The sequence below is a fragment of the Piliocolobus tephrosceles genome, unplaced genomic scaffold (genome assembly GCF_002776525.5).
Source record: "Piliocolobus tephrosceles isolate RC106 unplaced genomic scaffold, ASM277652v3 unscaffolded_108, whole genome shotgun sequence".
NCBI classification, from domain to species: Eukaryota; Metazoa; Chordata; class Mammalia; order Primates; family Cercopithecidae; genus Piliocolobus; species Piliocolobus tephrosceles.
In genome coordinates this window covers 2,234,307-2,250,511 of record NW_022291865.1, presented here as the reverse complement: position 1 = coordinate 2,250,511, position 16,205 = coordinate 2,234,307, and the positions used below count along the sequence as shown (strand labels likewise).

Sequence of the window (16,205 nt, the reverse complement as noted above, 5' to 3'; positions counted from 1 at the left end):
TTATCACTTCCTTTCTGGACAGTCTTGATAACTAGGTTTCTCTTCCTGACAGCTGTCTTTTCTTCTTGAAAGTGAGAAAAATAGAACTACAAGGAATTTAGAAAATCAGAAAGCCTTACAGAAATTCTTTTTACTCAGCAGATTTAAAATTCTGTGGCATATTTTAACTGTACTAAAACAAAAAGATACGCTCTTGAGAAAGATAAATTTAGTTAAAATAAAATTTTCCGATGGACTGTCTTCCCTGCATCCTAAGAATTCTCTGTAGATGAGAGATCTCAATATGGAAGGGGCTCAAGTTGGCTGCAGTTCCAGCTGCTCCTTGTTTCCTGTAGGAGTAGAAGCAAATTATTATCATTCTTTTGATGCATGTGTTTTTATTGCATTGGTCCATGTACAATACAAGGAATATATATACTACTCAATGGCCCAGCATGGAATTCTATTCTGATAATCACAACGTCTACTTCTGATTATCTGCTTCTCTTCAGTTCTTTCTGTTTTTATCTTAGTTCAGCTGTTGCTTCCAAAGGAAATCAGTTGCCAACCACCCCCTTCCAACACACGCACACACACACACGTGCGCGCGCACACACACACACACAGTTATTTAATCAGGCAGACATTTTTCAGTGTCTGGGTTATCTGTTTTGGGGAACATACAGGAATATTGATCTTGAAATAAAGCTTCTGACCTTTTGACAAGAAAGTAATAGTCTAATAACCCATTGTCAGATCCCCAAACAGACTGAATTATGTAGTAAGGGTCACCTGTTTGAGGCCACGGCTTTATCCTGTCCTTTGGAGTGCATATACTCTGCTTTTCTCCTGTCCCTCTTCAAGACCTTAATTTCCCTGTGTGCATCATTTATTCAAAGCTTGGTTGCCTCGCTTGGCCTTCTTTTGCTTCCAGCTGACATAGGCGGATTCATTGGGAATCCAGAGACAGAGCTGCTAGTGCGTTGGTACCAGGCCGGAGCCTACCAGCCCTTCTTCCGTGGCCATGCCACCATGAACACCAAGCGACGGGAGCCCTGGCTCTTTGGGAAGGAACACACCCGGCTCATCCGAGAAGCCATCAGAGAGCGCTATGGCCTCTTGCCATATTGGTATTCTCTGTTCTACCATGCACACGTGGCTTCCCAACCTGTCATGAGGTAAAAAAGCTTCATCCATTCAGGGACTGCAGCAACCAGTCTGTAATAGAAGATGTCAGTCATTAAAGAATACAGTAATTATAGTGATTTCAAGAGAAAGGTGAAGACATGCTACATATTTAATCGAGTTTCAATAAGCTTATTGAGCAGCAGCGGTGAACAGGGTGCTGGCTGTTGGGGACACAGAAGATAAAAACTAGGTCTCCTACTGCTTTGTGATTAAAATGTGAATATTTGATAGGAGACAGAATAGAGATATTTCAAAGAAAATGGAAGTGGCTTTGTAATAACATTCATTCAGTATTTAACCTGTAAGTGTCTTCTCATGAAGAATAACTTATTTTGTTAGGCTTAGGCTTGAATCATATGAAAAAGAGTCTTGGCTCTTTGGCACGTTCCCATGTCCTTTGAATAGTTATAAAACTGAAAATAGGCCAGACGTGGTGGCTCACACCTGTAATCCCAGCACTTTGGGAGGCCAAAGTAGGAGGATTACCTGAGGTCAGGAGTTCGAGACCAGCCTGACCAACATGGTGAAACCCTGTCTCTAAACATATAAAAATTGGGCCGGGCGCGGTGGCTCAAGCCTGTAATCTCAGCACCAAAGGAGGCCGAGACGGGCGGATCACGAGGTCAGGAGATGGAGACCATCCTGGCTAACACGGTGAAACCCCATCTCTACTAAAAAAAAATGCAAAAAAACTAGCCGGGCGAGGTGGCGGGCGCCTGTAGTCCCAGCTACTCGGGAGGCTGAGGCAGGAGAATGGCGTAAACCCAGGAGGCGGAACTTGCAGTGAGCTGAGATCCGGCCACTGCACTCCAGCCTGGGCAACAGAGCAAGACTCCGTCTCAAAAAACAAAACAAAACAAAACAAAAATTGGCCAGGCGTAGTGCTGTGTGCCTATAATCCCAGCTACTTGGGAGGCCGAGGCAGGAGAATCGGTTGAACCCAAGAGGCAGAGACTGCAGTGAGCCAAGATAGCACCACTGCATTCCAGCCTGGGCAACAGAGCAAGATCCATCTTAAAAAAAAAAAAAAAAAAAAAACTAAAAATATAAGTGAGTGATTGCAATAAGATGTCTATAATGGTAAAACAATATTTTTTTTCTTTCCCCAGGCCTCTGTGGGTAGAGTTTCCAGATGAACTAAAGACTTTTGATATGGAAGATGAATACATGCTGGGTGAGCATCTCTGGTTTTTTTTGTTGTTGTTTTTTTGAGACAGAATCTCACTCTGTCACTCAGGCTAGAGTGCAGTGGTGCGATCTCAACTCACTGCAACCTGCACCTCCCGGTTTCAAGCAATTCTCTGCCTCAGCCTCCTGAGCAGCTGAGATTACAGGTGCCTGCCACCATGCCTGGCTAATTTTTGTATTTTTAGTAGAGACAGGGTTTCATCATCTTGGCTGGGCTGGTCTTGAACTCTTGACCTCATGATCCACCTACCTTGGCCTCCCAAAGTGCTGGAATTACGGGCGCAAGCCACTGTGCCTGGCCAAACATGTATTGATTAATTATAGTCATTATAAAATGTTTTTATTATATTTTCTAATATAAGACCCCTAAAAAAAATCCTAATTCCAAGAAAGCCAAAAAATAAAAATAAAGGAAATTCCTTCACCAAGATTTCTAATGCATTATTAGTAGGATCATACCTCCATTCTGTTGTGATGTAGCATTTCTCATAAATTGTTCTTGCTGACTTATTTGGTGGATGTCTTTTAGGATTCTTGTTCTGGGTTCACTCTTCTAATCCTGTGAGATCACTTTGGGGAAGGGAAGTAGAAAAAAACAGCCCAGGTGGTGTGATAGGAAAGAACCAGAAGAGTTTATTTCATATGCAATAATAGGATTTTTTTGGTTGACCTCTTCTTTAAGAAAGATTAACTATCAAATCCAGAACATAGATTTTTATCAGCTTAGTAACAGGGCTCAAGAAGCCAGGCTAAATATACTGTTCCCGAAAGGGTGAATCTCATTTCTGAGTTCTTTTTTTTTGAGATGGAGCCTCACTCTGTTACCCAGGCTGGAGTGCAGTAGTATCATCTCAGCTCACTGCAACCTCTGCCTCCCGGGCTCAAGCAATCCTCCCACCTCAGCCTGCCGAGTAGCTGGGACCACAGGCATGCACCACTATGTCTGGCTAATTTTTTTCTATTTTTAGTAGAGATGGGGTTTCGTCTTGCTGCCCAGGCTGATCTCGAACTCCTGACCGCAGGTGATCCACCCACCTCAGCCTTCCAAAGTGCTGGGATTACAGGCGTGAGCCACCATGGCCAGCCCCATTTCTGAGTTCTTTAAGTCTGCACTCATCATTAGGTCTCAGTTTAATTCGTCACTGCCTTGGAGACACTTCCTTGACCACTTCTTATTTCCTTATACCTAATTCTACCTAGTAAAAATCAGCCCCTCTTATTATGTAACTTTCATTCCATTTTGTAATTTTGCCTCTTTTGGTATTTGTCTTAATTCTAATTAATTTGTAATTATTTTTTACTATTTGTTTTCACTAACTGTAAACTTCACAAGGTCAGGAGCCACGCTTGTCTTATTGGCCACTACATCCCAGAGCCTCGCATGGTGCCCAGCATGCAGTAGGCACTCAAAATAACTATTTATTGAATAAAAGAACAAATTAGTAAGTGGGTAAATTTTACATATGTGTTGTACCAAGGTCAAAGCAAATTGAATAATCCAGATTGCCTTTAAGAAAACCAGAGGCCAGGCATGGTGCTCACGCCTATAACCCCAACGCTGCCGGAGGCCGAGTGTGAGATCGCTTAAATTGAGGAGTCTGAGATTAGCATAGCCTGGGCAATATAGCAAGACCCTGTCTCTACAAAAAATTTAAAAATTAGCTGGGCACGGTGGGTGTGTACCTGTAGTCCTGTCTACTCAGAGGCTGAGGCTGGAGGATTACATGAGCCCAGGAGTTAGAGGTTGCAATAAGCTGTGATTACACTGCTGCACTCATGCTTGGGAAAGAGTGAGACCCCCATTTCCTGTCTCTAAAAAAAAAAGAAAGAAAAAGCAAACTACAGCCTCTCTGATGATAACCGTCCAAGCAAGAGGTGCTGAGCATCCACACTGACCACACTTCTGGATAATAGTTGTGGGCTTCCCATCATCAGTGTCACTCACAGCAAACAGTGAAGCACTTGGAAAGGAGCAATGGTGCTTTGACTACTGACACGCTAGCAGTTAGACAAAAAATGAGACTGATGGACTGTGTCAGAGTCGCTTCCTATAATCGCAGTATACCCAAAGTGCATTAATGACAAGTGATGACCTTTTTGAGCTCACCTCTTTGAGCACCTGTCCTCTTTCTATCAGTGCATCTCTCTGACAAATCACTGGTTCAGCTCTCCGAAGTTCACAGTTGGGAGGTCTGTAACCGCATGATAGCTAGCACTCAATTAAAGAGAAAGGAGATTTTTAGACGTCTTATAATGATACTCAACTTTATTTCCTCTTAGGGAGTGCATTATTGGTTCATCCAGTCACAGAACCAAAAGCCACCACAGTTGATGTGTTTCTTCCAGGACCAAATGAGGTAAAAGTAATAACAAACAGCCACATATCTGATACGTCTCATATCTCTCATCCCTTCTTTTCTTTTAGGAAAGAGATTTCTTCTTCATGTGTTTGTGAACACACCCCAAATGACTATAGCAATTAGTGATTATAGTAAGTCATGAGCACTGTCCTCAGAGGTCAAGACACTTAACGGAGGAGAGAAGGGAAAAAGATGAATTGGTGAGGATTCCGAGGAGGAGCAGAGTGATTTTTAATCTTCACACTTTGACTAGTAAAAGTGAGTCCTGGTAAACACACTGAGGCTTGGGGTAGGAAGAAATCTTCAGCAAACTCTGGGGGAAAACAAGTATGAGGTGACTTTGCTCTTCGGTCTAGCTCTAACTGAAACCTGAGTTTTGGGTACCAAAAGCTGGTCTCAATACACTCACCGAAGTGGGTAAAAAGTAACAATAGTGACTCCTCTCCCAGATTCCTCTGCTCTTTTATTATTGTCACTAATTACTGTCCTAGGTATAAAATATCATCCTAGACCTGCTGCAGCCCAGGGCACTGAACCCACGCAGGGCACAGGGGAGAGGAGGGAAACCGTTGGTCTGCAGGCAGAGAGCCATGGGTAATAAGAGCAGCCTCCAGAGACAGGCCACAGATAAATCCAGAGGGGCCAGGAGAAGAACTGGAGCAAAACTCAGGGCACCACACTAAGGGAGGAGGGTGTGGAAGGGAGAGTAGGAAGGAGACAGACCCTACAGAGTGTCCTTGAGCACTGGAGCATGCCACAGGGTTCAGCAGGCAGGGGAAGAGCCACGCAGGTATGGAGCTGGTATGGGACTGCCGGGCCACATAGTCATGGACTGTAAAGGCAAGTGGCAAGGTAGCTGAACCAGGCCACGCTTGCTGCTCAGTGCTGTCAGGCTCTGGGCTGGCAACCCCATGAAACCACATCTAGTGCCATGCTCTCCCTCAATCTAGCTTTACGTGTTTGGTTGTTCTTTTAGTTTCTTAAGGCTTCTGTAACAAGTAACTACAAACCTAGTGGCTTAAAACAACAAAACTTTATTCTCTCACCGTTCTGGAGGCTTGAAATCTGAAATCAAGGTGTCGTCAGGGTCTGTTTCTTCTGGAGGCTCTGAGGGAGAATCTGTTCATGCCTCCCTCCTGGCTTCTGGAGGTTGCCAGCAACCCTGGGCTTCCTTGGTTTGTAGCCACGTCACTGCAGTCTCGCCTATCTTCATGTTGCCTTTTCCTCCGTGTGTCTCTGTCTGTCTCTTATAAGGACACCTGTGGTCACATTGAAGGCCCACCTGGATAATCTGGGATAACCTCCTTGTCTCGGGATCTTTAACTTAATCAAATCTGTGACCATAGAAGGTAATATTCATTCCTTCCAGGGATTGTGACATGAATACATCTTTTTGAGGGGGCACCGTTCCACCTACTATGCTTGTCATTATTGACAGAACAACCAGGCTTCTCTCCAGAATGTTCATGAACTATGGCCTGTCCTCTTGGTTTCTCCAGTTATTTGGAGTTCTGAAGATGAGGGCTCTTTACTAAGGTTCCCCTGCCAAGTGGAAACCTGAGGAAAAGGTTAAATGCAACAACTGCTGAATAAATGCCCTGCCAGATACTTCTGCTGAGAATTTCTCAAGTTGATTCCAGCAAAGTGGTGGGTTCCCATTAAGAGGAACTGGCTCCCTTTCTGACTTAGTCACAGAGTTTTACTCGTGATCTATCATCATTCCAAACACGTTGTTGTGAGTGTGTATTATGTTCCTTCAGCGCTATTTCCTGGATTATTGTGTGATTGTTTCTCTTGCTTCACAAACCTGCCATATAAAGGATGTGGTAATCCCAGGAGGTGAACTTGCAAAATAGACTCCAGGGCTGCCAGGAAGCGTTCTGAGCTAAAAGAAAGACAAAGATGTTTGTTTTCATTCTGCTTCTGATGGTATCTTTTTTTTTTTTTTTCTGAGACGGAGTCTCGCTCTGTCGCCCGGGCTGGAGTGCAGTGGCCGGATCTCAGCTCACTGCAAGCTCCGCCTCCCAGGTTTACGCCATTCTCCTGCCTCAGCCTCCCAAGTAGCTGGGACTACAGCCACCGGCCACCTCGCCCGGCTAGTTTTTTGTAATTTTTTTTAGTAGAGATGGGGTTTCACTGTGTTAGCCAGGATGGTCTCGATCTCCTGACCTCGTGATCCGCCCGTCTCGGCCTCCCAAAGTGCTGGGATTACAGGCTTGAGCCACCGCGCCCGGCCGCTCCTGATGATATCTTAAGAATTTATCCCATCAAATTACTTTAGAGACCTTATTGGTACTTCAGCAACTAAACCCCTTTGATAGATAAGAACCTTATCCTTGAATTATGCTTTGTTTAAAAAAAAAAAAAAAAAAAGATACTATAGTAGTAATTCAAGTTTCCATTTGTTTTCCTCCCAGGAAGGAGGAGGAAGCATTCCCTTCTCTTATACTTCCTTTTCTCCTGCCTCTTTTGTAATTTATTTGCCTGCAATGTGTTTGTCTTCTTTGCTGTCTTTTTTCTTTTCTCCATCACCTCTTTCACTACTAGAAGCATTAAGTTTTTATAAGCCAAGTGGACTATAAGATCCATGAGGACAGGAACTATGTCTTTTCTGTTCAGTCATATATACTCAGCACCTGGCACAGTGCTGGGCACAGGGTAGATTGTTCAATAGGTAGCTTTTGGATGAATAGAAAACAAATTGCCTTTTAGTTAAATTAATCAGCCATAGTCCTTTGGGATCTTCTTAAAAGCACATGTTCTTCCTAACTTCTACCCAATATATTTTTTAAGTTATACTTATTTTAGCTTTCTGGTTATTTGAAATCCAGGTAAGTGGATATTTTGCTGAATAATGAAATGGTGAACAGAGTTGCTCATGTACTTTTTTTTTACTGGACTCCATTACTTTCTAGGTCTGGTATGACTATAAGACATTTGCTCATTGGGAAGGAGGGTGTACTGTAAAGATCCCAGTAGCCTTGGACACTGTAAGTTATTTTCAGACTACTATTTTTACCTATCGTGTGCTCTGTTGGTCGGCTAGGGCTGCCATGACAAAATACCACAGACTGGGTGGTTTTACACAACAGAAACTTATTTTCTTGAAGTTTTGGAGGCTGGAAGTCCCAGATCAAGGTGCCAGCCGATTCTCTTCCTGGTGAGGGACCTTTTCCTGGCCTGCAGACTGCTACCTTCTTGCCGTGCCTACACATGGCAGAGAGAGATAAACAGAGGGTGCTGTCTCAGTTCTCTTCTTACAAGGATATTGCTCCTATCGTTTCAGGACCCCATCCTTATGACCACATTTTTAACTTTAGTTAACTCCGTAAAGGCCCGATGTCCAAATATCTCGGGCTTGGGGATTCAGCATATGAATTTTGGGGAGATACAAACATTCAGTCCATAATGTGTTCCTCTATAAAAAGAACCAAGGATGCTAGTGTTCTACACAATAGCACATACGCATAGAGACAGAAGGTAGGTCCGGGGGTGCCTAGTGCTGGGGCAGAGGAGGGTTATGGAGTCATGAGGAATGACTGTTAACTGGTTCAGGGTTTCTTTTTGGGGTGATGAAAATGCTTTAAAATTGATTGTGGTGATGGTTGCATGACTCTTAATATGCTGAAAACTGTTTAATTGTAGACTTTAAATTGGTGAGTTGTATGGTATATGAATTCTATCAAAGCTGTAAAATGTGAGAAAAAAAGAGTTAAGAATCACATCTACTCAAATTTCACAGATTGAGACATCAGAGACAAACATAACTCTTCCCCGTATGTTTACATTTGTGTGTCTAAGAAGAACAAAAACACTGAAAACAGAGAAAACACGGTAGTCACTATCCGTGCCGTCTGGAATGTCATTCTGCAGGACTAAGGCAAAAAACAGGAGCTTTCAGTTGTAATCCTGGGCCCAGGGGAAGACATCAGTTATGATGTTAAAATCAAAGTGGTCCATCCAGGCTATTTTGAGTTTCTAAAGGGAACTTTCTTTCTATACTTGAATTGCAACCACTGCCACACTACCACAGCCCTAAGTAGTGTAAAGATTGATAAGTAGATACTGATATTATTTTGTAAACCATCAGCAGCAATATGAACCCCATTATTTTAAAAAAATAGTTTCAGATGTCAACTTTCAGATCTAGAAGAGAACTTAACAATCATCTACTCTAATCCCTCACACAGGTAAAAAACCCTGAGATTCAGAGAAGTTAAATTATTTGTCCAGGAACACAGCAGACTTGTGGCAGAACTGAAACAAGCCCCCAGGTGCATTCCCTTGGGCTGGACTCCCATTCTAGAACCCATTTCACTCTAATTTATGGCCTTGTTCTTTGAAAACGAAAGAAGAGAGAGATTGGCCAATGAGGGAGGGGCATGTGTGGGGAGATGGAAATGCTTTACTTCTCGCTGCCAAGGCAAGTTAAGTAGAGGTAGGACATCTGAACTACTGGGTGCTGAGTCTCAACTTCATGTATGTTCTTGTACTCTCCTGCGTGCTCATTCTTGAGTCAGAGCAAAGCAGAAGCCCTCCTGTGACACAGGCAGCTTCCTTACAGGAGGCAGGAAACCTGCCAGGCAGTGCTGCCTGGAGTGCCATTCCAGAAGACTCATAGTTATGGGCCTGTTGTTAGGGTCTCTTAAAGTACCCTTGGTGGTCTCTAACGTAACAGCAGCAGTTTCACAGATTTACCTTCAGAATTGAGTCAGTCATCCAGGTGATCCATAGAAACAGGGAGCAAGAGGGGACAGGCTGCAGTGAGTGAGGACAAAAGTCATCTGCCCAAACCAAGAAACCACCATCGGTTATACACACACATACACAGACTTCTGGGCCCACTCACACAGACAGAAAACTTCAGTCGTTAGCAGGGCTCTAGAAATAAGCATGTATATACTACACTGATAGGAACATTTAAAATACAAAATAGGAAAGGCCACTTATAGGATGGGCAGAAAAGAATTCATCACTTAAGAGGATAAAACAGCAAAGACAGACAAAGATAACAAACCAATGAAGGGCGGGAAGTTTCCCTAATAATTAAAAAATGGACCATTCTTCAGCATTAGAACTCTTTTCCTTTTAATGCCAGGTCCCCCATATTTGCCATCTCTGTGCCCCAAAATTTATTTTACCTATGAATCCGCACTTGAAAAGAGTGTGAATCTTATAAAATGAAATATTTTTAAATTCTACCCTGAAATTTTCTTATATGAATACTGCTTCCCTGAGCATGCTGCTGTGTTACAGATTCCAGTGTTTCAGCGAGGTGGAAGTGTGGTACCAATGAAGACAACTGTAGGAAAATCCACAGGCTGGATGACTGAATCCTCCTATGGACTCCGGGTTGCTCTAAGCACTAAGGTATTTGGTAAATCTGTTACCCATTTTGTTTCTACTCTCTCTTTACAGTGTTAGCCTTTTGAGTGTGTGACACTACTTAAAAGTGATGAGCTCCATCTATGAGATAGGCGCTCCTGACATTTATCTAGAAATCAAGGTTTGAATCATTTCCGAATCATTATTCGCTTGTCTGCCTTCCCTGGAATTGTTCTTAAGGGCACTCTTGAGATCTAGGAATAACAGAAATGTTCCTCTTGGGCACTGTGGTTGTTGGCGCTCTTCAACTTGACATTGATTACTACTGGAATGAATGCTTTTTGAGCCATAGACAGCCTTCCCACATGGATTAGCCCTGAAACCCAGTCTCCCATAAAATGGTACCCATGTCTATACACCATTTCAGAGATCCCAGTCCCAACCAGTGATTTCTCATCAGGCAGCTCCAACAACTAAAACCCCCTTGGGCAAAGCCTGGGAGGACCCAGAAATGATGTGTCCTTTTGAGAAGATTTTTTGAGCCTATTGAGGCCTGTAGCAGATTCCGCTCCTGTCCATTTATTCAAACAGTACAGGGCCAAACAAACACCAACTCTTAATGCTTACTATATTAATACTTACTTGCATTGATATCAGTATTATAAAATGATTCAGTTACAGGGTTTTTTTTCCCATCTTTTTCACTTAGGCATGTCTTCTTGGGCCAAACTATGGGCCCCAGACCCATGCGAGGCCCCAAAATAAATGGAAAAGACTAGCGATGCATAGCATATCAAATATTGTCAGTAATAGTAAACTGCCATGTACTCCTCGTGAAAAAGGAACCAGATACCATTCTCTAAGTGGAGGATCTTCTAAAGATAGTTGATCTCATCTATTATATATTAATTTTTTTTAACATCAGTATTATTCAGTGAACTTTCTTGGCCTTGTTGTCACATTCTAGTGGAGTATTTTCAGGGAATCCACTTATACCATTGAACATACTTCATAGCTTAAATTCTTTCAACAAAGCCTAACTCTTTGTGTTCCTCTTATGTGACTTTCCTATTGTTTTACTATCTACTCAGGAGTGATTGGTTATTGAATACATTAGGTATTTTATATAGTTTGAATTTTTCACAAACTTTTTATTCTATTGTTACCCTTTAGGAGCTTTTCCTGTAAACCTGTCATATAAGTACATTCTGTCTCTGTGATTCATTCTCCAGGGTTCTTCAGTGGGTGAGTTATATCTTGATGATGGCCATTCATTCCAATACCTCCACCAGAAGCAATTTTTGCACAGGAAGTTTTCATTCTGTTCCAGTGTTTTGATCAATAGGTAATGGCAGCTAAAGAAACTGTTTGTTTTCTAAAGTAAATCACGCTGTCTGTTCGGCATCCTCAAGTGCACAGGTATGTTTTAAGGTACAGTTTTTTTTTTTTTTTTTGAGATGGAGTCTTGCTCTGTCGCCCAGGCTGGAGTGCAGTGGCACAATCTCGGCTCACTGCAAGCTCCGCCTCCTGGGTTTACGCCATTCTCCTGCCTCAGCCTCCTAAGTAGCTGGGACTACAGGTGCCCACCACCATGTCTGGCTAATTTTTTTGTATATTTTTAGTGGAGACAGGGTTTCACCGTGTTAGCCAGTATGAACTCGATCTCCTGACCTCGTGATCCACCGCCTCGGCCTCCCAAAGTACTGGGATTACAGGCGTGAGCCACCACGCCCAGCCATTTTAAGGTACTATTTAAGAAATGAATGGTGAAGGCCATTTCTGGAGTATTTTTCTTTTTCTTTTTTTTTTTTTTTTTTTGAGACTGAGTCTCACTCACTCTGTTGCTCAGGCTAGAGTGCAGTGGTGTGATCTTGGCTCACTGCAACCTCTACCTCCCAGGTTCAAGCGATTCTCCTGCCTCAACCTCCCAAGTAGCTGGAACTACAGTCACGCACCAGCACACCTGGCTAATTTTTGTATTTTTAGTAGAGACGGGGTTTCACCATGTTAGCTAGACTGGTCTCGAACTCCTAACCTCAGGTGATCCACCCACCTCAGCCTCCCAAAGTGCTGGGATTACAGATGTGAGCCACCGTGTCCAGCCCATTTCTGGAGTATTTTTCAACCACTCTACCATGAATGATCCTCCCTTATTGTCTCTACCTTCCTTTCCCCGACTTTCTGTTTTTTTTTTTTGTTTTTTGGTTTTTTTTTCAGACAGAGTTTCGCTCTTGTTGCCCAGGCTGGAGAGCAGTGGCACAACCTCGACTCACTGCAATCTCCGCCTCCCAGGTTCAAGCGATTCTCCTACCTCAGCCTCCTGAGTAGCTGAGGTTACAGGCATGTGCCACCATGCCCGGCTAATTTTGTATTTTTAGTAGAGACAGGGTTTTTCCATTTGGTCAGGCTGGTCTCGAACTCCCAACCTTAGGTGATCTGCCTGCTTTGGCTTCCCAAAGTGCTGAGATTACAGGTGTGAGCCACTGCACCCAGCCCCCTGACTTTCTAAAAAATAAAAAAGGACTTAATTTAAGCTCCCACTAATTCCATTCATTCATCCATTCACCAGTTCACTAAATATCTGATTTATTACGATTTGATTATCCAAGTCACATGTGTAACTTTTGTGTTCTTCAGTGATTTTCCTTCAAATAATTTGTTAAAGAAAGCCTGATTTGGCCACCAGTTAACTGTTCCTTGATACACAGAGTCGTCTTTTTTTTTTTTTTTTTTGACAGTTTCTCTCTAGTTGCCCAGGCTAGAGTGCAGTGGCTTAATCTCGGCTCCTGCAACCTCTGCCTCCTGGGTTCAAGCAATTCTCCTGCCTCAGCCTCCCGAGTAGCTGGGATTACAGATGCCCACCACCACTCCTGGCTAATTTTTTGTATTTTTTTTAGTAGAGATGGGATTTTGTCATGTTGGGCAGGCTGGTCTCGATCTCCTGACCTCAGGTGATCCGCCCGCCTTGGCCTCCCAAAGTACTGGGATTACAGGCGTGAGCCACCATGCCTGGCCGAGTTGTCTTTTTTTTTTCTTTTTTTTTGTGAGACAGAGTCTTACTTTATCACCCAGGCTGGAGTGCAGTGGTGTGATCTCAGTTCACTGCAACCTCCACCTCCCAGGTTCAGGGGATTCTCAAGTCTCAGCCTCCCAAGTAGCTGGGACTACAGGCACGTACCACCACTCCTGGCTAATTTTTGTATTTTTAGTGGAGACAGGATTTTGCCATGTTGCCCAGGCTGGTCTTGAACTCCCGGCCTCAAGTGATCTGCCCACCTTGGCCTCCCAATGTGCTGGGATTACAGGCATGAGCCACCGTGCCTGGCTCTTTGATTATCTTCTTTTATTATCTCTTCATCCTGATAAATATGACTCTTATATGGATTCTGCCTCCAAGGGACAGATGGGAGAGGAACTCACAAGGCTGGAGATGTTGAGCTGGTGGCCACTTCAAACCCCCATCACTCTCCTTTTAATACTGTTTGTATCTATTCCAGTTCTGCCGACCAGAGAGGTCATTATCCCAGCAAGTGTGTGGTGGAGCAGATCTTGGTCTTAGGCCTCAGGAAGGAGCCATCTTTTGTGACTACCCACTCATCTGGTGAGAAACCAGTCCATTCTTACCTCACCATTTCTTTTGATAAACAAGTATGTGCAGTGAGGAGATGATTAGTCCCCACACTGACATAATATGCTGAGCCTGAGTGGACTGTGTGCTTTCGGGTAGAGATGAAATCTACTAGTTTCTAGAATAAATGAGGCCATCTTGCTTCTCTTCATGAATTGATCTTTCTCCTCACTTTTAGTGTTTTTCTAAGGAAACTTATTTGGGGCTTGAGATAATATTATGGCTTCTCTGAATATTTGTTTAAACTGTAGCTGCCTGAAGACCTGGAGAATCCTACCCATGTGTTTGGAGTTTATGAAAGGGCAGGATGGGGCTCATATCCTTTCTTGCTTCCCAAAGTTCTTGGACAAATTTATTTGTTCCTTATGGTTTCTTTTCAACCAGTCTTGCGGTCAAAACAATGAAGTTTTCCATGTTTCTAAAACTTCATGGAAGCTCATGGGTAAAAGTGCTATTAATTTGGAGTGGAGTATAAGGTTTTATGATAGAGTGAGAAAACATTTCAGATTTGAAGAAAAGATTTTTCCCTTCTAGAGATTCATCAAAATTTCCCTCTTTTATTGTCTTGCTATTTAGATGGTAAAGATCAGCCTGTGGCTTTTACATATTGTGCCAAAACGTCCAGCCTGAGCCTGGAGAAGCTCTCGCTCAACATTGCCACTGACTGGGAGGTCCGCATCATATGACAAAGAACTACCCCTGGTGATGTGAGCAGGGACCTGCCAGTCCCTTTCAACCTTCCCCTCGCCTTTTTTGAGATTTGTGCAGCAATCTACTTGCCTTTCCTGAGTCAAAATAATCTTTCATTCGTCACCATTATACTAATGAACAATAGATTTCATGTTTTAAATTTTCAGATTTTACATGTTAAGATGTACTAGCAATATTCCTTGTGTCAAACATCCCCTTTTCTCCCGGATACATAGCCCTGAGACATTTATAGCGTTCAAGAGTCTTCTGTTGCTTCCATTCCTTGAGCAAGGCTGCATGGTTCTGTTTTAATGTGGGCCAAGCCTACCTGGGCAGCCCCTTTGCCAGGGCTTGCCTCGGGCCATGCAGCATTGGCGTTGTGGCTGCAGCAACTGAGTTGCTCGAGGCCAGTCTCCAAGTAGACAGCAGCCTCTGATAGTCCCCGCAGTTATCTTCCACCCACATGGACTGGGCAAAGCAGCCCTCTTCTGTGTGTGCTGCATACGCTGCAGCAGTGGGAGTTATTCTCCCCTAGAGATGCACTTGGCAGCACGAAGGATTCTTTTCTCTTTCGTGCTTCTCAGGCTCAATAGTTTCTAATTAATCTTAAAATCCATGTCTTTTAAATTGTTTTTTAATTAAGTGCTGTCTACTAACCAAATAATATTTGTAACATGAGTAAGCTATGATTAATAACAATGAAATGAATACCCACATACCCACCACTGGATTTCCAAAGTAGAACTCATGACTGGGACTAGGATGAGGCAAGGGAGGCCCTGGCCTTGGGCACAAAATGTAAGGGATGCCAAAAAATACAGTAATCAAAATAAGTAATATTTCAATCCACTATTTTTAAAAATCAGAATTAATGCAAAAAAAAAAAAAAAAAAAAACCATGATGAACAAAATATCAAACTTTAAAATAAAGACAGGATTAGTATTCCTGAGTTTTCCTTTTGTCCCAGGCTCTAATATGGCTTGGCATGGAGCAGAACATTACAATATACCAGTCGCATCATAATGCCCAAGGCTCTGCAGACCCCAGTGACTCCCTGCTGCCTGCCGCAGCATCTGTTTTGGCAGCCTCAACTCCCCAGCACTCCTCAGCACACACCTCTTCTTATCAGGCTTCCTCCACTTAGCAACTTGCCAGTGGCCACCTCTGTGCCTTCTCATCCCTGGGCACCAATATCCTCCTGCCCTTACCATCCTTCCAGGCCCAACTCAAATCCCACTTTCCCGTTAAGCCTAACTACGCGAACACCGCTACCCCCATACCCATTAGCAGTGATTTTGCCCTTCCCTGTAATGCTGTCCCACTTATAACTGCTCTGCTTACCATTCTCAGGGATCATACCTTAATGTTTTCAGTATGTCTCTGTTCTCCTACTAGATTGTGTGTTCCTCAAGAGCATGTTCTATTTCTCTTCTATCTGACATAGCACTATTTTACCTGACTTTCAGTAACTGTTAGCTATGATTGGTTAGCTGGTGGATTTAACTGATTAAAAAATTACATTTGAATGTATTTCTATCTGATTTACTTTTCTGATACAAGATTCTTCCCAAAGGCAGTCAGCATTGTGCATTTCCTCGTGGACACATTTCATTGTATGAGTTGAGATTTGAGCTCTGCACCATATGTAAGCTCACAGAGACCTGCACAGATTCTTTGCTCCTGTTTCTGTAAGTTTTGCAGTTGAGAAGAAAGGAGAATGCTTATATTAGCTGAAGCCATGGTTCCTATCTTCAAATTTCCCTTGCCAACCTAAAATAAAACTTAGCCAGAAGACTGGGTGCTCCTCCCTAATATAAATGATAGTTTTTAATATCATTTAAAGTTG

At 43.1% G+C, this 16,205-nt stretch overlaps 1 protein-coding gene across 1 annotated transcript in view; it reads left to right on the top strand.

Annotated features, from left to right (window-relative positions):
* The window catches only part of LOC113219493 (neutral alpha-glucosidase C), an 86,298-nt gene extending 70,409 nt beyond the window's left edge, over positions 1-15,889 (top strand). Inside the window, exons 18-25 of the mRNA XM_026447847.2 lie at positions 914-1,157; positions 2,277-2,341; positions 4,636-4,712; positions 7,631-7,705; positions 9,972-10,085; positions 11,273-11,385; positions 13,538-13,641; positions 14,245-15,889. Coding sequence (XP_026303632.1) covers positions 914-1,157; positions 2,277-2,341; positions 4,636-4,712; positions 7,631-7,705; positions 9,972-10,085; positions 11,273-11,385; positions 13,538-13,641; positions 14,245-14,354 — 902 coding nt within the window. The 3' untranslated portion in view covers positions 14,355-15,889. The remainder of the gene's footprint in view (positions 1-913; positions 1,158-2,276; positions 2,342-4,635; positions 4,713-7,630; positions 7,706-9,971; positions 10,086-11,272; positions 11,386-13,537; positions 13,642-14,244) is intronic.
* Positions 15,890-16,205: the final 316 nt, after the last annotated feature.